Source organism: Plectropomus leopardus, chromosome 21 (assembly GCF_008729295.1).
Source record: "Plectropomus leopardus isolate mb chromosome 21, YSFRI_Pleo_2.0, whole genome shotgun sequence".
NCBI lineage: Eukaryota > Metazoa > Chordata > Actinopteri > Perciformes > Serranidae > Plectropomus > Plectropomus leopardus.
This window is the reverse complement of record NC_056483.1, coordinates 11583882-11604360: the sequence shown is the minus strand read 5'-3', so window position 1 is coordinate 11604360 and position 20479 is coordinate 11583882. Positions and strand designations below refer to the sequence as shown.

At 42.2% G+C, this 20479-nt stretch overlaps 1 protein-coding gene across 5 annotated transcripts in view; it reads right to left on the bottom strand.

Moving 5' to 3' along the window:
* Positions 1–427: 427 nt before the first annotated feature.
* sulf1 (sulfatase 1) overlaps positions 428–20479 on the bottom strand; it is a 43777-nt gene continuing 23725 nt past the window's right edge. Inside the window, exons 6-21 of one of the 5 annotated variants that reach the window (XM_042510896.1) lie at positions 17693–17843; positions 16881–17056; positions 16525–16653; positions 15850–15906; positions 13533–13659; positions 11193–11406; positions 9734–9980; positions 9529–9625; positions 9314–9408; positions 9075–9146; positions 8196–8368; positions 7827–7969; positions 7456–7579; positions 5464–5497; positions 3752–3802; positions 2923–3044 (exon numbers count right to left, since the gene is read on the bottom strand). In XM_042510896.1, coding sequence (XP_042366830.1) covers positions 3011–3044; positions 3752–3802; positions 5464–5497; positions 7456–7579; positions 7827–7969; positions 8196–8368; positions 9075–9146; positions 9314–9408; positions 9529–9625; positions 9734–9980; positions 11193–11406; positions 13533–13659; positions 15850–15906; positions 16525–16653; positions 16881–17056; positions 17693–17843 — 1924 coding nt within the window. In that variant the 3' untranslated portion in view covers positions 2923–3010. Of the gene's footprint in view, positions 3045–3751; positions 3803–5463; positions 5498–7455; positions 7580–7826; positions 7970–8195; positions 8369–9074; positions 9150–9313; positions 9409–9528; positions 9626–9733; positions 9981–11192; positions 11407–13532; positions 13660–15849; positions 15907–16524; positions 16654–16880; positions 17057–17692; positions 17844–20479 lie in introns of all 5 variants that reach the window. The other 4 variants (XM_042510895.1, XM_042510898.1, XM_042510897.1 and 1 more) reach the window with 4 other exon arrangements.

The window sequence follows — 20479 nt, the reverse complement described above, 5'->3', positions numbered from 1 at the left end:
CACAGAAGGGTAGAGAATCATCCAGCAATGCCAAACAGATCATTAGACAGTAAATGTGGGATGTTTGCCTTTACTGTACAACTACTGCTTTTTATTCAGTGTCCTGCTGTTCACATGCCTGGACTACTTCAGGTTGACAGTAGATTTGCTTTAACACATTTTCCTTTCATCAGTATTTGAATTGAAAGTGAATTTCCTGGACAGAACAGAAGCTGTACTCTGAAAGTGGAGCTCTTATCGCTTTTGTTCCTCAGGAGCAGAAGTCAAATTGATGTTTGTGAACACTTGGTTTACAAATGCCTTGAATACTTGATATTTGTCATTAAAAATGGAAAAATCAACTTGGCTGATTGGATTATTGCAAAGTATCGTGCGTCTGTGTGTGTAGAACGTGCGGTGCGACAAAACTTACAGTGAAATATCACCGGCAGGTTGAAAGGGTTTATTTCTTAACAGCTTCATGGCTTTCCTGAAACCAGAGTTGTTCAAACACTTGTACACACACTGTCAAGAGAGAAAAGGACAGCATTAAGTATTTGCAGAAACAGTTTCTAACCAGAAGGTACGTGATGAACTGCTGGCAGAAAGGTTAAACAGTGGAATATTTAGCTTTACAAAATGCCCGCAGTATTTTGCTGACTATGCTGTCATAGATAAAGCTGTAACAGAATGTGCTGTCATGAAACAAGTTTTAAGGGACTACACAGTTACATTCGAAATGAATTGGCCATGTGCAACACTATACTCGGGATTATCAAAACACTACTTCGCCACATGAGGAATTGGTGGCACTTTCAAAAAAGTTACGCAATTAACATTTTATCTCCTGGGACCGTTAACTGCAAAATAAATAAGTTTCTCTCTTACCTGTGGTGCTATTTAGTAGCTGAGTGTTGGAAATATCAGCTGTAGAGATGTCTGCATTCTCTCCAAAAATGGGACTAGATGGAACTCAGTTTGTGGTTCTCAAAGAACCAAAAAACAAAATAAAAGCAAATTTCTCTATACCAAACTGTGTGTAGAAAGCATGCTTCTTTCTGCACAGTGATTTGGTTGTGGGCCTGTTTAAGTAATAAAAATAGCTCCTGCATGTAACTGCTCATTGTAAGGTCTGTAGATTATCTTGAGTAAGCGGTCTTGATTTCTAGAAAGAGACATTGCTGCTGAGCTGATATCTCCAACATTCGGCAACTCACACCAAAATAAATCTGCAAAGCCAAAACTGGTGCAATGGAGCAATTAATCTGAAAATAATGAGCTCAAGTTGTCAGTATATAAACTGATTGTTAAACTGTCCTATGATTGTCTAAACTTTCTAAAACTATTAATACCATATGACAGCGGTAAAAATGAAAGCTTAACATATTCTAATTTGGCAAATTTGAAAATAATCTGAAAAAAGGGTTAAATGAAAGGTTATTTGTGAGACAGTTATGTGTTAATGTTTATTCTGTAACTTTTTCAGAAGTGAAAATCCACTTCTTGTCTTAGTTTTAGAAAGTAGTCAGTAGAAATGATCATTTCATAAAATCTAATTTTACAAATGAACACAAATTTCATATCCACAAACAAGGTCACCACGTGGAAAAGTTCAAAAGTGCATTTGGGGTCAAATTAACATTTATCTATATATAGTGAGTGGGTAGCGTCTGCTGAGGCGTCCTGTGACTGAGCAGCTTCATGATTCATAGATTGTTTAAAGACTGGAGCGTACCTAAAAGCTGACTAATGCAAACTATTCATTCAGGTGTTGAAATGGTTTCACCACTCACACTTGTTTTTCATAGAAACATATATTAGAAACATCAATGGTGTAATCCATATGGAATTAATCATTTTAATCCCAACACTTAAATTTAGCTGCATTAAGGCTTTTTCTTTTCTAAATATATATTTGAAAAAAAAAAACATAACACTGTTTACTATTAAATGTAGGCACCTGTAAAAAAATAAAAAATAAATTTAATACTCATTATACAACTCTGACTGACTGAGGCGGCATCACTTGCCATCACTTTTGGCAAGCTCATCTCCCAATCACTGTGTCTCTGTGTCTCTATGGTGACCAGCAGCTCATTGGCTGGCTGGCCAGCGCATGTGTCTGCCTCAGAGGGTCTGATTGGAGGGTTGAGGCAGAGAGCCGCTGCCCTCGTAGTCCAAGGTGAGGGGCAGCGCTGACTGAGGCAGCACCTGTAGCACCAACCCAACACTCTGTGGGGTACTAGTCTGTGTGGTGGGGGGGCTCTGGGTGGTACTGGCCTGCACCTTTGGCCTCAGCGTCTGTGGGTAGTAAGGGAGGTAGCCTTGGGCCTGGAAAATGTCCTCCTCTTCTTCAAGGTCCACGCCAAGACCCTGAGGGCTGGCTGCATCCCCGCGGCCCGGGCCAGGCTCCAGCTGCAGGCTGTTGTGAGTACGCAGCAGGTTGTCATGTCGTGTCTCCAGTTCTGTCATTCCATTCCCGCTGAACATCTCTCCTTCTATCTCTTCCAGCTGCTGCGCCCACATGTCGCTCTGGAAGATCACTCTGTCTCTTCTTGGACCCGATGGTAACGCCGTCACCGATGATGCTGGCATCACAGACACCCCAGGTCTGTTTAAGAGCCTCTCAGGAAGGTCGTTGACAACAGATTCTAGTTTCCTCTCCACTGTGGGCCTGGGTGTGGGTGGTGCTGATGGAGTTTTGCTGGGGGCGGGGGTGGTGAGGCGAGCCTCTGCGGCCAGGCCTGGCCAGACGTCGCTGGCTGAGGCCGACTCCTCTCCGCTGCCCTCTTCAAAGCCTCCACCCCCGGCCCCGGAGCCCAGCTCTGGCAGGGTGGAGTCGTCAAGGGTTCGGTTGAATTTGTTAAAAACGTGTCGCAGTGCAAACATATTATCTACATCCTTCCGGAAGTTGGCCCAGTTGTCTGGGCTGGGGCTGTAGTCAGGCCTACATTCATAAAGGCTTTCGTTTATGCTATACAGATCCTCCAGTCCCTGCCAGTTCACCTCCTCGTCTGTCAAATTGGGCAGTTTAACCCTGTCGTCCGTCCCACAGTGGCTGTGTGCTGCCAAACACAAAGAAACAGGAGACTGTGAAAATCTGGAGTGGAAAGAAGACGGCGCTCTTTTCAAGTTGACTCAAACACCATGCAGTCATGCCCAGCCTCTGGCTCTCACTAAAGCAGCCAGCTCCACGGGGTTTGAAGCCCCAAGCGACACACACATTTTTCAAAACAGCAATTGATAAACTAGATAAACACAGCACCCACACTAAGCTCAAGCCATGAGTAGTGCAAACACATGCTGCCTTAGAAATTCACATAAGAAAGACAGACTGAAAAGAAAAAAATTAATGATCCGTCATAACAGACTAACACACTGAGCTGCACATAATAAAATGGAATGGCAAAGTTAATGATAGGCCTGTGTTGGATTGAAATGCAAAGTCAGGCAACCTGGAATAAAGGAACTGAACAGCAGAGGAAACGAAAAGATGACCAACAAAACAAGAAGATGCTTAGGAAAAAAAAAAAAGAAAATTAGCTTGCTGCTGAATGGCGTATCCCCGAGAACAAATAAAGGAACTCAAAATACTATCAGAAAAAGAGGCAAATAAAAGGAAATTGCAGCAAAAGGGCTCAGTTTGATGTCTGCAAGTAAAAAATGAAGAAAAGAAGCATCAGTGCCACTTTAGATTGGCTTTCCTTATGAGACTTTTGTAACTACTGCAGCTAGAGCATGGAGATGGTTTGATGTAGGCTCAGGGACTCACAGGAAGGAGAGGCTTGGTCTCCTCTTTGACCACTTTCGATGCTGCTGTTGCCTGGTAAGCAGGTGCCAGAAACAGAGGTCAAAAGGGCAGAGGTCAGTGGGAGGACAGAGAGGTCACGGCAACTCAAGTGTCCACTCTACCACTAGCTAATGTCCATGAGTGAATGTGAGAGGCAGCTGAGTGTCATGCTACGCTGGTACACTGATGTGATGATGACCGATGACTTATGGATATGGCTGACACTGAATGGAGGGTGATTTCAAAGGAGTAGTTTAACATTTTGGGTAGATTTGTTTTCTTTCTGAGAGTGAGAAGAGAAGGTTGAAAACCACTCTCACATCTGTCAGTTAAGTGCAAATATGAAGCTACAGCCAGGAGACAGTTTCCAGCAAACATTTGTCGGACGGGGACAACGTGTCCCTTGCCAAAATTGGTCGTGGTCGGAGTCAAAAACTGCAATGCTGTTATGAGGAAGATAGACAGATGGTGACATTGGTTCCATGTATAATAGGACCCTTTCTTACAAACCAGGAAATATTGATCATATTTTACAATTAAACAGTGAAAACGAAAGCATCTTTTTAACATCTTTTTGAGAATTTATCATGATAACGAAATGGTTGCGATCAGAGGGCCACACTGTAACAAAAAGTAGTATTTCTCACCACCCATTTCGTAAATAAAGAAAAGATGTTTATGCCATTTATTCCTATATATAGATTCCTGTCTCGTCGTTTTGAGCCGGTGGTGTTTTGTAAGAGCCCAAAGTTTTTCTGAGAAAAAGCCTTCTGGGCTTTTTGCAAGAAAATCAGGTGATGTAGTACAAAGATAAACGAAGTCCATATAGATCGTAAGTCATGGTGGATGAATGGATAAAGCCAATGACACTGGGATTGGGGTCCTATGTTGGTCAACATTAATGCATTATTTGGTCATATTAACATAATATTTCAGCACTGTTAAGACGCAATAAAATATTGTCCAGCTTACAGCTAGGTAATGTCTTTCAATGTCATTCAATGTCTCAATGTTTGCTGGGTTAGCTTAGCTTAGCATAAAGACTAGCTGTTGACTGAAGCTTCATATTTACCGACATGAGAGTGGTGTTGAATTTCTGCAAGAAAGCAAATAAGTGTATTGCCCAAAATGTCTGAACTACTCCTTTTAGCTTTCCTGTAGAATGTGATGCATATGTTGGGATGATACTGTGCCATGCATTGTCATTCACGTGCATGTAATGCTTGGGGCGAGTCTCAGTAGAAGCACATGTTCAGCACTTCCCAGTATGACTTTTTAGTTTGTATTCAGCCATGCTACCGTAAGAACAGCTAAAAAGGATGAATTTCTGAGTTTTTGAGTCATATTTTAACATGGGCAACTGCTATGAACGTTGCACTCTCAAGCAAAGGTGTGAAATTACACGGCAGAGAACATCTGAACTGCTGATTACATGTTGAAATAGCTGCAGACTGACATTACACAGCAGGTAAAAGTGAAGACAGGTTGTGTGCACAGAGGTGACAACAAATGAAGCTGCTTTAATGAGAAACAAAAATCATCTGTTATGATTTGTTAGCGTGTCCCCAGCATGCAGCCACGGATTAAGCGCCAGCAACTCCATGGATGGATGTATTAGTGGGAATGAGGCATTTTGAGGCCCATGCAGGTGTTAAAGAAAAAGCCACTGAAGAGAAACAAAAATTGGTGGATACCTGTGTGGCTCATAGCTTCCTCCATCTTTACCTCCTGATCGGAAAAATAAGAGCAATCGATTGTTAATGCTTTGATTCAGGGAGATACGGGAGGGAGATAAATAGATCATTCACACTGAAGATTTCTTCATGCACAGCTGCAACTCCCTATGGAGAAATGCAATTATTGGATGATCAGATTGAGGAGGGCAGGGAGGAAAGAGATTTGGATTTGAATGGAGGAAAACAGGGTGGAAAAGGTCATACGATTGGGCTGGATGGAGAGAGGATTGATCATAACTGAGTGGTTTGTGAGGTGTAGAGTTCAACTGGGTTTCCCCTTCAAAGCAAAACACACATGGTTATCCAGTCAGGTGATCGTGGTGGTTGAGTCACGCTCCACAAATAGATGTGAGTAACTGCTAGATCCATTTCACCAAGATACTTAAGTTTTAATAAACTATTCCTCCAACAAAAACATCACTTGATGCAACCACAACAGCAATTTCATTGGTTCACGGCGCTGGCATCGCACCCGAGTGAGGGCAGCCAGTACAAGTAAGAGATTTTAGGCTGCTATGTGACATGTGTTGGCATGGTTTTGACAAGTCCGCCATGCCAGCTCTGAAACACAATCAGTTTTCTCATAGCAGCTTGGCCACTCCGGTGCTCCACTCTCCAGCTGGTAATTACAGACATTAAGTTTTTATCCTCAGGACATAAACAACGCAGCCAGTTCATGCCACACACGAACGCTACAAATCAGTCCGTACAGGCTTCGGTCATCTTGGCATTGGTTATTAACCACCTCCGTCACCGGGATGTCGGCTCAGCGAGGATGCTTGGACCATGTGGCGGTAGTAAAAGTACATTGCCGTTGATTATGGCAGTGATGCGTGACGGCCCCAAATAAAATGACAGCCTCAACTGCCGTGATGACAGCATCCTCCAAAAAATACCTCTTGAACTTAGTGAGTCATAGCGGGGATGATCGCCAGGACGTACAACTATGACATGGCCTCCTTATTATAAAAACATGCTATAATTCAAAATGCTTGAACTTTATGTAAATGGGAAAATATTCCAGAAGAGGGTCCTGGGCTGAGAAAGAGAGGTCTGAGTGTGTGTGCATGTGCATGTCATTGTAAATAAGAAGACCATTGAACACACATTTACAAAGGACACACAAGACTCAGTGATGATTCTTTGACCTCCACCTGAAATCTCAGCATACTTCAATGAGTGGATCGTCCCCAAACACATGCAGCATGCAGATATGTGCAAACACACACACACCACGAATACTGAAACAGATTCAAAACACAGCAGAAGACTAGACTGAAACATATATAATTCCAAACTCCAAATTAATTCAAATTAAATCCAGATGAAAAGAAAAATGCCTTTTTACCTCTTTTAGATCCCTCCCTCTGCCATATTTTGCACCTATTTAACAATATATGCCAAAAAATTACAAAAAAATCAATTTCATCATATTCTTAACTTAAAATCCAATCATGTTTTCTTCCTGTAAAACAAAACAAATGGACAGCTACCAATCAGTGTGCAGCTTTTGGCCTCACAGAGCTATGATTAAGTTAGCCAACTACCAACATCATTCTTGGTCAGTGTGTCTTCATGTCCACAAAATACTGTGGTTATGGAAAAGAGGTATCTATGACAGCTACACATAATACATTACATCACTAGGGCATCACTGTCATGACACACCCACCTTTCAATGATCGAATCAAATTTCTCCAAACATTAAATTCCACCTGTCTATCTAGTTTCACTCAGCTAGTTACTCTTAAAATGCCATTTTATCTGGACTTTAATCTACTGTTACAGTCCAACTCTCAACTTCACTCTAATACTACTGTGTGTAAAATCTGTTTCAGTCATAGTTGGCATCACAATCACCACTTAACCCACTTTAACAGTCCATATGTTCAACCATTTTAGGACAGGTAGGGAGGGAACAATAAACAGGCTGAAAGTTAGCATTTTTACCTGTGTCCAAGCCTTTGGGTCGAGGGTTGCACTGCTTGTAACCTTGACAACTCCTCATCTCCATAAGCTGGGCATGGAGAGAGTTCAGTACATCCCGATCCACCGTATACACTGCGTTAGTCAGCTGCACAGGTAAACAACAAAATTTAACAACCACACAAAAAATTGTCATGAGTGTCATTTTTACATGTATCTTTCTCAGAGAAAGGGCAGGACGAAGCTGAACATTGCTGGTCTGACAAAAAAAAAATCTTAAAAATGAGTAATTACATAATGAAGCGACCAATGAAACGGCTTTAGGACAGATAGAGGAAACTGACAGACGGGGACAGAAAACACAGCTGAAAGACTAATGAAAGATGTTCACCCACCTGATAGGGGTCACTGTTGAGGTCAAAGTACTCCAGGAAACCGGTGGAGAACTCGCAGAACAGCGTGTTGTGGCTCTCGTTGATGGTTCTCAAGCACCAGTAGGTGTTGTTGTTGGAGCTGGTGCATGCACAGAATCCACCCACTAGACAGCAATCAAGATTCATTGTAATTATAGTCGATTCGACTACAGCTGCTAGGAAATCTCTCAAAAGACCTTACAAATAGTTCTTTTTTTATGTTTGCTCAGTGCTCTTGAGCAAGGCATGTCCCCTCCAATAACTGTGTTGAAGCCACATTATCACAATGTGATAAAGAGTGTTTGTAGTAGCTTTCCTTGATTAAGCAAGGGCAAAAGTAAATGTACATACATGTCCAGAGGGGAGCAGTCTGCCAGTGGTCATTGTTATGCGTGAAGCATGTAAGGCCGGGCAGGCTGCAGTCATCTCCCTTCCTCTGCCTCTTCTTCTCCTTCCTCTCCTTCTTCCTTCTCCGGATCTCATTGTACAACTGGACCTTTCCATCTATTTCCTGCGCCGCCTCCCTGTGGGCAGAAACGTGAGAGAATTACAAAACAGTGCTGATGCAAAGATGACATCAGCCCTTACCCTCGCTAATGCCAGTAACCACAGTGGTGGAGGATCTGGAGGGGACTTCCAGAAGGCATCGCCAATGCCAGGATATGACAGTCTGTTTACTTTCATGTTTAAGCTCTTACTAGGTCCAATTTTCTCTGGGATGACATTCTAGCCACTGTCCCCTCTTCCTCCCTGCCTGAACACAGAACAGGCACTGCAGAAAAACAGCTGCTTTGTATTGGCATGATCTGTTTCCAATGTTTCCTGGTGCAAGTTGATCACTGTGTTTGAGGGATTGACTGATTTCCCCTCTGTTGAGTCATTCTAGCTTTCCATGCGACTCAATCACTTCCAGACACACATAAAATAGATCTGGGCCATGCAACTGCTTTGTCATTTAAAATCCATTCAAGGACCAACACTGCATTAAAATTTCTAGACAAACATCAACAAAACACACACATGCTCGGCTGCTCATCTGGGATCTACAGAGTCATCTAAATGAAGGCGAGCTTTATGTTTAAATCTGACATGCAGCAACCATGCAGATATTCAGCAATGTAAACAGCATGTTCACGCTTGTTCTGTTGCATGGTCAGTGTTAATGAACAAGGAAAGAAAGGATGAAACTAAATGGGGCAAACTCATAATTAAAGGGGAAGAGAAACTCACTTAAATGGATGGAGTTGATCATTCCTGCTCCTCAATCTCTCTGCCTTGTTTCTGTCTCCTTTGCTAAAATAGCTGCTTTATAAACAGAGAAAGAGACTAAGGACCAGGCAGAAAACTTTTTTTTAGGCGTGGAGTCCAAAAGGGTTTTGCATTAGGCAGGCCTAAAACAAGTTATAGATAACTTGCATTCTGTTTGGAAAAAAGAGATGCATTTTTGAAGTAAAATTTAAAGGACTAACCTCTTTCTTCCACAGTCACACTCATCTGGTCGCGTCCTCTTTAGGTGGCCTCTAACTTCCCGGAGGTTTTTGATTTTGTCTTGAAGTGCTTCGATCTGGAATTAAATATGGAACAAATACTATGAATTATCTTTAACTGATTATGACAATCTTTGACCACGGACAAAATGAGTAACCTAAAGAGTGTGTGTCTGGTCTGAGCTTGCTAAACTCACCTCATGATCTACATAGCTCTTGTGGTCTTTCCAGGCTCTGGACGACTGATAGATTTCTCTTTCACAATGGACACTGTCATTCATCAAGATATAACATCTGAAACAAATGCAGAAAAACCTGTCAAATGCTGCTCTTTTTTACAGACATTAGTGTATGTGCATGTTAAGTCTTTAGTGAGATACGTAAGGGAGGCTTCCTTCTTACTTGTGGGTAACTTTTACAGAGTTTGGGTATCCAACTGCATTGGTATCATCAGCCAGCATTTCCTCAGAACCGTCATCTGACCCCAAATTAAACTCTGGGTCTTCTTGGTTGTAGTGGCGCTTTGAGATGACACGGCGGCGGACAGCTGACTGATCGTCTGCTTGAAGGTCAATGTCATATATCTGACCTTCAAACTCAACAGAAAGAGACCTGGTCTGTCGGGTGTGAACAAAACGTGGCTGATAACCTATAAAAAAGAATAAAACACTTGAGTTAAGCAGTGCTTTGTATGCTCCCACATAATAAATGAGGTATCCTTATTCATTTCGACTTATTTCAGATTTTCCTGATTCATCAAACCAACTTTTCCTGACATTTACTATATTATTATACTTTTCGGCCATTTCTGGAATGGTTCTTAATCAATGCTCACACTTAGCAGTTTTTTTAATAAGCGCCAGCTGTCAGGTGGACATTAAACATTGTATGTTAGAGAGTGTCTGAAAGACAGTGACTTTTAATGTGAAACTGGTTTCTTCAGTGTTTTAACCAGTTTAAGTTACCAGATTCGGTTGTTTTGAAGCAGAGGAGACCTCTTCAGATAATTTGGCTCTTGGTAAAAACCTGAACAACGAACACTGAAGGAATCATTAGTTGAGTACCTAAAATCCCACTGAGCTAACTTTAGCAACAGCTCAGCAAGCCGCCCCTCACAATGTTTGGTCACAAAAAAAATTGAGAAACACTGTTTTTTTTAAATGAGAAACTACTTTATTCTGTGTATTTAACAGTTTCAGGGAAGAGGAGACCTCTGTGGATAAAAAAACCTTTGGAATTATGAATATTCAAGGAATCCTCTCCTTAAAATAAAATGGTAATTGTGGTTGTTTAACAATGAAGACAACAACTCCTGACCCCCTGTGGCAAAAGCTTGCATATCTCCCACATTGGTAACACTCATGAATTTTTATTTCACCTTTTGTGCTCTCAGATCGGTCCTTTTGCTTGCTTGAGATTGTATTGACTGAAAAGTCCTTTTTCTATGCACTTGCGGGAAACACTGCTTCAGTTGCACCTTTTCTAAGTAACACTAGAGGGCATCAAACTATTCAAAACCACCACAGTCCTAACAGCACACAACACACACACACACACATACATGCAAAAGGCAGCATCCACAGAACAAATTGCAGGACTTGTTGACTTGTTTATTTTTTCCATGCATATGTCTCCCCTTAGAACATATATAATCAGTTACAAGAAGTCCAGACTTGAGTCTGTGCAGACTTATTTTTGTCCTGGTATTGAGAGACATCAATATAAGTTAAGAAAAAGTCGGTACTGATGTTATGCATGCCTGAAATAACCCAAATACTCCTAAACACATATCAAATCCCCTACCACTTTAAAGGACTTTGTGTTCTACTAAAATATTAGATAAATGTTCAGGTGTACTCACGCTGGCCAGACGAGGCAGATAACTGTCTGTGTGAACGGCGGTCCATTCTGGAGGGTTTGAGGAGAGAGTCCCCACAGTCACAGCCCCTGTCTCTGTGGTCATAACCGCTGCGGGGCTTCAGGCTGCGGGCTCTTTTCCTGGAGCCTTCTTTTGAACCACCTTTACACTTTTGTATCCTCCATTTCCCTGTGATCTCCTCCACACAATGCCATTTCTGTCAACAAAAACCACAGCAGAAATAAACACTGAGAAACAATATTCCCTCAAGTATTATTTCTGCTAACTTAATTTCTATGTGAGGTGATCAAGTGTCCTCGATCTGTATCTTTTTTGGAAGTTTCCACATTATTTTAACAATGAACAGATTTTCTGGCATAGCTAATAATAAGTGCTATAGATGTTAACAATCTGAAAAAACTTAAATCTCAGATAAAGCCTCTATTTTGATGTTAGTGTCATGAGAAACACATGCTTTTGACAGAAATATCAGGGAAATCTCAGCCTGTGGGAAAGAATGGCATCCAAAGGCAGCAAGAAAGATAAACCAAACCGACCACATGAGATGGATTGGGCCTGTCTGGTGTCTAGAAAATAAAGAGGAAGCCCCCTATCACTCTCACACTGGGTATGCCTGTGCCAAATGCGTCACCAGTGCAATTGTGTAAATACATATCCACGCACATGCCTACATTTTCTGTCTTTCTCAACATTTATTCCCACCACGAAAAGAAAGCTGAGGCTAATTGCTTTGAGTCGTGCCGCTGGTTTGGTCTTGTATAAATGGAAGAGACACATCTGCAGGGCGCAGTGCAGAGCATCAGTGGTGAGTGTGAGAACGAGGGTCCAAACAAAGAGCCATAAAGCGGCTCAGGTTTCCTCTGGAAGGCTCATATGGTAACGGAGGGCTTACGGGCCAAACAAAGCTGTTATATCAGCATTAGACAAGACGCGGGGGAGAGAGAGAGATGTATTGTCACTCAGGGATGAAAACAATCTTTGTCTGTCTTTATCCTTCTCCCTTGCCCTCTATCTCTCCCTCCTATGAGTGCTTTTAAGGCACAACAGTGCCATTGCAGCAGCAGGATAGCAGAGATGGATGAGACACTGAGGAGGAGGATGGGTAGTCTTGGAGCAGACATGGATGACCATGCAAGCTGAAACATGAGGAAGACCCAAAGTACCGCAAGCCACTCACACTGTTATGTACTCCTGAGAACATGCAGTAACAGAGATTTCTCCATGTCCCTTGTGAGTAAATTTGGTGTACCCACAACAAACCCATAGCGTTATCACATGATCGATTCCAAAGGACCGCAACAGCTCTGCGACAAAAACACAACAGAGGCTTTGCTCTTAGAAAAATCTGGTTTGTCTGAACCAAGATTGTGCGGTCATATTCAAAAGGCAGTCACTTTTAAGGCTTTTCAAAAAAACAAAACTTCTCTCATTCTAACCAAATTTGGGTTCAAGACTGAGGTTTTATGTCTTTTTTTGAAGACCCTTTTAACTGTTTCAGTGCAATGCTTTTTTTGTGTGGCATTTAAATGCATAAAATAAATACTGTAAAATACAGAAGAAGCAGAGCTGGAAAAAGAGATTAGACAATATGAAGAGAAGTGGTAAAGCACTTGCCTGCTGTGCATAACTACCATTTCCCCTGTAATTTTGTAAGACACACACCACTGGCTTTCAGGCTGCACATTGGGAGGTCATGTTAAATCATGCCAGACAAGCCACTTATGACCAAAGCTTATCCGTCATAATATGCAGCAACGTAATTGTAAATTATTACAGCTCCAAGGAAGACACTTTTTGGGGCACTATTACAGGTGCACGTACATTCTGTACCCACATTCATCCACACAAAACACTGCTGAGCTCAACTAGAATTGCCAGATTGCTGTCTTTAATAACTGATTGTTACTTACACACATTTATGTGACCATAAACTGGATCTGGATTGCATTAGTCCCGCCCTCAGAAACTGCCTGTCATTCAATGTTACCTGAAGCTTGTAACAATTTGTATTGTTCTGGTCTGCGTGCTCCAAGGCCACATACTGTACCACTCAGCTGTTGGTCTGCCAGAAAATTTATGGGCATAGATGAAAGGGAAGTACCAACAAATGAATGCACCACGAAATAGTGCAATAGGGTCCAATTATGAAGCAACTGATGAATTGTAAATTGCCATTTTACTTTTGGCTCTGCAGAAGAGCTCAACAGGCAACAGGGAGGTCACATCGAGAGTGGTACTCATTACTGTTGGAAAAGAACTGAGGCAACTCAGTGGATATCAGGGGAACTCATTTTCATTTGCACATGGCTGTGTTTGTTTTACCTGTCCAGGCTGCTCGCAGGGTGTCTGGAATTCCGCCTGCTGGCAAGTCTCTTTGACCTTCTTGTACTTGGGAAGGCTGTTGGTGTGCTGAGTGTTCACTGAGTCTTCCTTCTTCCTCAGGATCTTGCTGCACGACACAGGTCAGCAGAATTAAGAGGAAATATGCATCAAAAAGGCTTATTCCAGGAGTCAAAATACTATTAAACTATTAAAGTATTACTGAGCTGGAGTGAGCTGAAAGTTTTATTCACTGTTTCCTGTTTTTTACTCTCTGTGTGCTTCTCATGGTCATGGTCAGTGAATGGATGAGTTATGTAGTGTCCGTGTGTGCCAGAGGGTCTGGGCATGCAGCTCAGCTCAGCCTCGCACCAGTGCTCAGCTCCAGGCCAAGCTGTCTGACCTTGGCTTGGCATTACGTTCAACTGCCCTGCCCCTTTCTCCTTTGCTACCACCACAAGACCTGGCTGAGTCTCTGCCACAGCCATGCCAACCTTCCTCCATCCCCCTGCTCTATCCTCAACTCTCTGCCAATATGGCCTGGCTGCTCGCGACCCACAGACATAACGACGGCGACACTGAAGCACAGAACAACCTGTGCCTTGCAAGACTGAGCTGTTGTCTTGTCAGATCCTGTCTAGTGCTCTGCTCCAGAGGAAAAAAGCCAAAGTTCACACACTGGCTTGGCTTCTGTCTCTAGCATTTAGCCAAGGGTGATTAAAGAGCTAACAGTTGTTGTCGATGTCACTCCCTGATGGCTGCGTTACAACGATTATTAGATTCTCAAACAACATAGTCTGCCCCAGCTGTCAGTCAGCATCTCAAAGGCTCAGAGGAACAGCACTGTAAGGTCATGTGAGGATGTTAGATCATAGAAAATATCACATGAGCAGTGAAAGAAAAAAAACATTAGCTACTGTGTGTGTGTGCTGCTGCGTCTGTGCCAGAGTAACAGAGTGAAAGGTCTGTGGAGGCTAATCTCAGCATTTAGAAACAGGCACACATGCAGACAGCCTTCATAAACAGTGCGGATTAATGGAGGAATGGATTAAAAGAGCTAAAGCCCCGACATGTCAAAGGTTACACTCTTTTCATTTCATACACAGCAGTCCATAGACGAGCTAGTTCTTCTGTCACACAAACACACGCCAGCAGGAGACTGATCTGTATGCGCAGCAGCACAGCTAACGAGTGCTTCTTTTGTACTGTTGGATGCGTGTCTGCAGATGTTGGCAAATGAGCAAATTAGTGGAAAGGAGATGGGAGGGCCAAGCCAGCAATTTGGGGGAAAAAAAAGTAGAGATTGTGAGGAAATGATAGTGGGGAAAACCAGCAGCTGTTTGGGTGACATACTGTAATATACAGTATCATGACACATATTTCCAGCACAAGCTGGCCTCAACCAGTGTTAATATTCTATCCCTTTGTTTTCCTGATAATGACTCTACGTCTTTCTCTTTTTTTATTTATTTTTATTTAAATTAAACCTTTTTTTTCATTTCACTACAAGATGTCAAGTTTCTGTCAGTGTAACCCTGGCATTACCACAGCTTAACATGTTAAGTGAACAAAAGCGGGCTGTTAGATTGGAGGTATCGTTTTCTGCAACATATATCTGGCAGCAGAGGGGAGGTTAAATAAAGAACTGACAGGGTTTGTGAAGGAGCATGTGCTGCATGCGATCGCGTGCACTACAAAGAAAACAGTCTTGGGAGAAACAGTCAAGCGCTGGCTACAGCGTGGCTGCTGCATTCCACACTGGGGGAACTGGTGACATGTCCTGTGAGTGGATTGAGTGTGAGCCTTCCAGCCATTCCTCAGGTAACATCATCCTGAGCCTGGCTAGCCTTTGTTTATTTTGCGTGTGTCTAGCTATCTTCCGTCTGTCTCCACCAGTGAAAAAACAGCAGGCCAAGTCAGGTTTAGGGCCCCGATCATGTGCTCAAAAGATGCAAGGTCCCTTCATAAGACAAAGACTTTGCTTGTTTTTCTCTTAAATGATTACATGACCTTGTAACACACGTGTCAGCACCTCTCGCGTGAACTGTCATCATTTGCCAGCCGCTTATAGCTTAACCAAAATGAATTTTTCAACCTCTTCCACCGCCATCGCCTTCCAAGCCGACTGTGGTCAGGAAATGTCTGTCAGATAACAAATAACTGGGAAAAGCAGCTGTGTTTCTGGAATAGGGGCCGTGTGTTAAGCCTTGCACGTTTCGGGTTCATTGAGATGCTCTGTCAGGTTTGTGTGACACACAATGCGCTGCGACGACATGGATGTGCCTGTGGTGTGGAAAGGGAATAAAGAACCCCAGTTTACCCTCGCTCCACCAGGAATGTGTCCCTCCAGACTTTGGGTTTCCGGTTGGGTTTGAATCTGGGAAAACAAAAAGTACAAAGTTTATAGAATTCATATGGCCTATGCACTCGCCATCAGCTACAGCATGTTGGGCACACAGCTAGCCAACATTAGGGAAGTTGATCATAGCAGACTCAAAACTTTGTGGGTTTAAGATAATAATGTAAATACTCTTTGCGCAAGACTGGATTATACCAGTTCTTTTTGTTGCTCTTGTCTCAAGTCTGTAAATTTGTTTTCTATGTGACTTTTTATTTCTTTTACAGTGCAGATATATTTTGTGCTCTTGTAAAGCAGAATGATTTTTTTATTCTTAAGAGGTCAATGAACCTTTTGGACACTGTGGGTACAGCGGGTTTCTTGAGGAAACAAATGATTCAACTTGCAAACAAATTCTACGGGAAACTTCATAAGAATAACCTCAGTGAACCCAAGCCAAAGTCCTACAGCCAAGGAAAATCCACCAAACTGCCCCAAAGCCACTTTGTGCTCAGCTGGAGCACAATTATTTTGGCTATGGAAATCTGCATTAGCTCAATAATCTCAAACGAATAGGAGTGTTGCACATATTGTGCACACTCTGCAATTACAGTACATGATATCTATTACAGCATGGCATGATGGATTCATACAGACCTATTGCCAGTCCTTTCCTGTTCCAGCAGCTTAAGGATGGACTTTCCATCCATGTCTGGAGGGGTATCCAGCCCAGCAATGTGGAGAATCGTGGGAGCGAGGTCAATGTTCAGCACCAGATGAGGGTTTCTGGGGAAGTGCATGCACATAAAATTATTCTTCTGAAATACATGCGGTGATTATAAGTGACAAAACCAAGGAACCTGAATAAACAAAGATGAAACTTTACATACTGAGAGAAAGACAAGTCAGGATACACACAGTGCAGGTCATTCTTGACCTTTTGCAATCTGAAGACAATGTTATTTGGAAGCTGAGAGACTCTGATAATGATTTTAGCTGTTGTTTGGACTTACACTGCCCCTGGCTCTACGTTGGGTCCTCTTAAGAAGAATGGCACACGGATGTCAAAATCATAGGGCATCGATTTGCCCTTGACTAATCCAAACTGACCAATGTGGTAACCGTGGTCTGCTGTATAGATGACGTAAGTGTTATCAAGCTCTCCAGTTTCCTCGAGCATGTCAAACACCTAGGAAGTCAAATGAGTCATGATAAGAAAATAGACAGAGGAATACCAAGGCATTTATTTCCCTTCTCCACTAAACTTAACACATGTATGCAGGTTTTTTAAACAGGATGAAACCATTTATAAATATGTGATAGACTCCTTCCAAAATGCCACATGACCACAGCCATGAAAATGGCTCTCCGGTAGACAAATCTACATTTCTGTTATTTTTTTTTAGTGTTTTTCTATTTTGTCATGTTTGACATCATAGACAGGCTGGGAAATAGGTTAGTACACAGTAGAAAGCAGCATGGAGGCCAGTGAAAATGTTACTGTGACTACTTATTTTTCATATCAGTTATTTATCCAGTGCCTCTCTCAAACTCTGTGCTGACTAAATTTTGAACGGTATTCGCATACGTGCTGGTAAAGGGCCTTAAATTAGTGCGTCCACACAAGTGTCATGTTTCTCCCAGAGCCGATAAACAGCCGTGACTACTAAGGAGTCATTTGTCCTGGGAAAAGTTGCCAATTATAACCTTTCCTATTAAATACAAAATCCAGATGTTAGTGGGTTTTTTGTTCAGTAGGAGAGAGGCTCTGGATAAACTACATGCATAAGAGGAACAAAAACCCTGCATTAATAATTACACTTACCTTCTGCACTGAGTCATCAACAGACATGAGTGTTTGCAGCCTCTTCCGATGGAGGAAGTTGGTGAACTCCATGTGGATGGGCCTCATGGGGCCTGTGTACTGCATGATCCAGTGTTTGTCCATATTTGGGGCATAGTTGTAACTGGGGGTGCTGGAAAGGCACAAAGGAGGGAGAGAGGACACAGGCATGTGAAAAAACTGCCTGTATTAAGATTTATAGAACATACATGTATACTGTGTGCCTGATGAAGTCACACAGAAGTAAGAAAATCTAATGGTGAGTTATCAGCGCACGTAACAGCTATGAAGAGCCCAGTTATGATGCCAAAAAACACCTGTCTGCTACTTTTCACAAACTACTGCTCAGTAACAGGTGCCACAGTTGTCCACTGCGCTTAACACGCATCAATAGCTGCTCTGTTTGTTGAAGGAAATGTCTTAATACTCAGCAGCCAGCACCTTTGCTGTTTTTCCACACCTCTCTCTGACCATCTCTCCCCTCACACAGAGACGAGAGTCTCCCGGCTCCGCTGCGCTCTTGGCACATGCAAGTCATTTGAGGGTTGGCACATGCTTAAGAAAATAATAGGCCCCAAAGTCAAGTTTGCAACAACTTCTGGACCAAAAACTCAATAAGTCATGGTCATTTGAAATGGTGAATAACAAGAGTGGATAAAGAGGGAGGGAGAAGCAGTCTTATTTGTGGAGTTCTAGCTGAGAGAAGCTGTTAACCTGTTTGGGACTTGAGCTGTAAAGAAGAGAGATAAACAGTAGATTTAAGTATGATGGTGAACTTCTGTCTGCAAAGTTTCTGCAGTTCAAACTATAAATGCAGAGTTTCTACTCCTAAATAGGTAGCCGCTGCACACAAGTATCAAGACTTATATCCTTAATGAAGACCTGCTATGGGAGCTGCTTTGCTCTGATTGAGTGAGCTGCCTTCTGCCCTCGTCTCCTCAGGCCTGCTTTGTGAGAAGGGTGAACTCTTCACCCACCTAGCCAGGCGGTCTAATAAGCCCCACAAAGGGACCTGTCTCTGGGCAGTTGGCCACCAAGGTATGGGGCCCTGGGCACAAGGGAACCAGGAATGCAGAGGTCAGTGGAACGAAGCCAGTCCATAGGAGAGGTCACACCTGCCACCTGTCACATATAGGTCGCTGTTTGGTGGTATTAGCTGTGGATTACAGCAGCCTAGGGCCCGCTGTTCAACTCAGAATGCCTCCTGCCCTCACAAAACTTAACATAGACACATTCAGTATGAGGATTAGAGACATTCCCGAAAGCAACTTGTCGAGCTACAACCAGAATAACTTCCACTCACTCCCTACTATAGAGTCAAGACGCTGAGGAACTGCAACACATCTATAGTGTTTAAAATAAGTCAAGAGTTTGGCTTACATTTAAGAGACAGAGTAAAAACACCTTCAGTGAGGAATGTTAATGACATTAACATCAAACACTCCTCTGCTATTGTTGCTGTCAAAAGTACAGACATTGATTTGATTTATGAGGCAGCTCCTCCTTTACTGCCACGCAGTCTCATCCAGCTCTATGCATTACAAATTGGAGGGGCAAAAGCAGAGAGTAGCAGACTAGACAAATTTCATGTCATGTCTTTCCATTAGTGGATGACATTAGCAGGGACTTACTGGCTTTTGCAGAAAATTACCCAGTGGCGGGCAGTAACGAAGTACATTTACTTTAGCACTGTACTTAACTGCAGTTTTTGAATATCTGCACTTTGCTTGAGTATTATATTTTTTGAAAACTTATTACTTTGACTCCGCTACATTTGAAAGACAAATATTGTACTTTTTACTGCACTACATTTGTATTTGCTTTAAAGACAGCAAATAATTTTTAAAAAATAAATCCACAACAGATTGTTTGCACTGGCAACAAAAGTTCACTTTTTGACTTAAACAGTGGGTGGATGTTACCCCATCTTTAAACATTGTCTGAAAGTTATTTTTTGTTGTAAATTCATACAATTTTTAGTAAGATTTGCTGTCAAGCTTAGTTGCTTTTGAGCAGTTATAAAGCTACAGGTGTGTAACTGGGATGTTAAGATTTTATTTATTTATTTATTTATTTATTTTAAGAAGCTGCATCTACAGCAAATCACACTATTCTTCAGACAAGGCATTGGCTAGAGGATAAGAAGACTTTTCTTTTTACTTAGCAATTAGTTGAATCAGAGAGAAAAACGACAAGCGCAGTTAAATTCTTACAATAGTAATGTGGCATAAAATATGGCAAAGTAACAATATGACATGAGTGGTCCTTTTGTAACGTCTGTTACTCACTTAGTGTTTCTATGCGCATTTTTGTAGCCTTTGCAGCATATTTTTTTAAAGTTCTTTGAATACTTATGTATTTCTCAAAGCATGATCTCCAGTATTTTAACTCAAGTAACAATTTGACCTAGCAACTTTCACTTGTATTGTAGTAATATTTGACCAGGAGTATCTATACTTCGAGTTGTGTACTTCAACATCCACCAATGGAATTACCACAGCTCCTTGAACCAACACAAAGTGGAAGAGTGTTAAAAACAAAATCATATTTAAAAAGGAATTTGCTCCACAACATCTGTCAGTGGAAAAAAAACTGTTCTGTATCTGTTATGGAATTGTTGAGTCAACAAACACCAAAACAAACACCTACCCATACCAACAACCTGAGCTGCCGCAGCAACCACACAACTTTCTCTGCACACACTACACCTCCACACAATCACTGGGGCAACCCCTTTAGTCACCCCCGGGCCCCAGATCCACCCCCTTC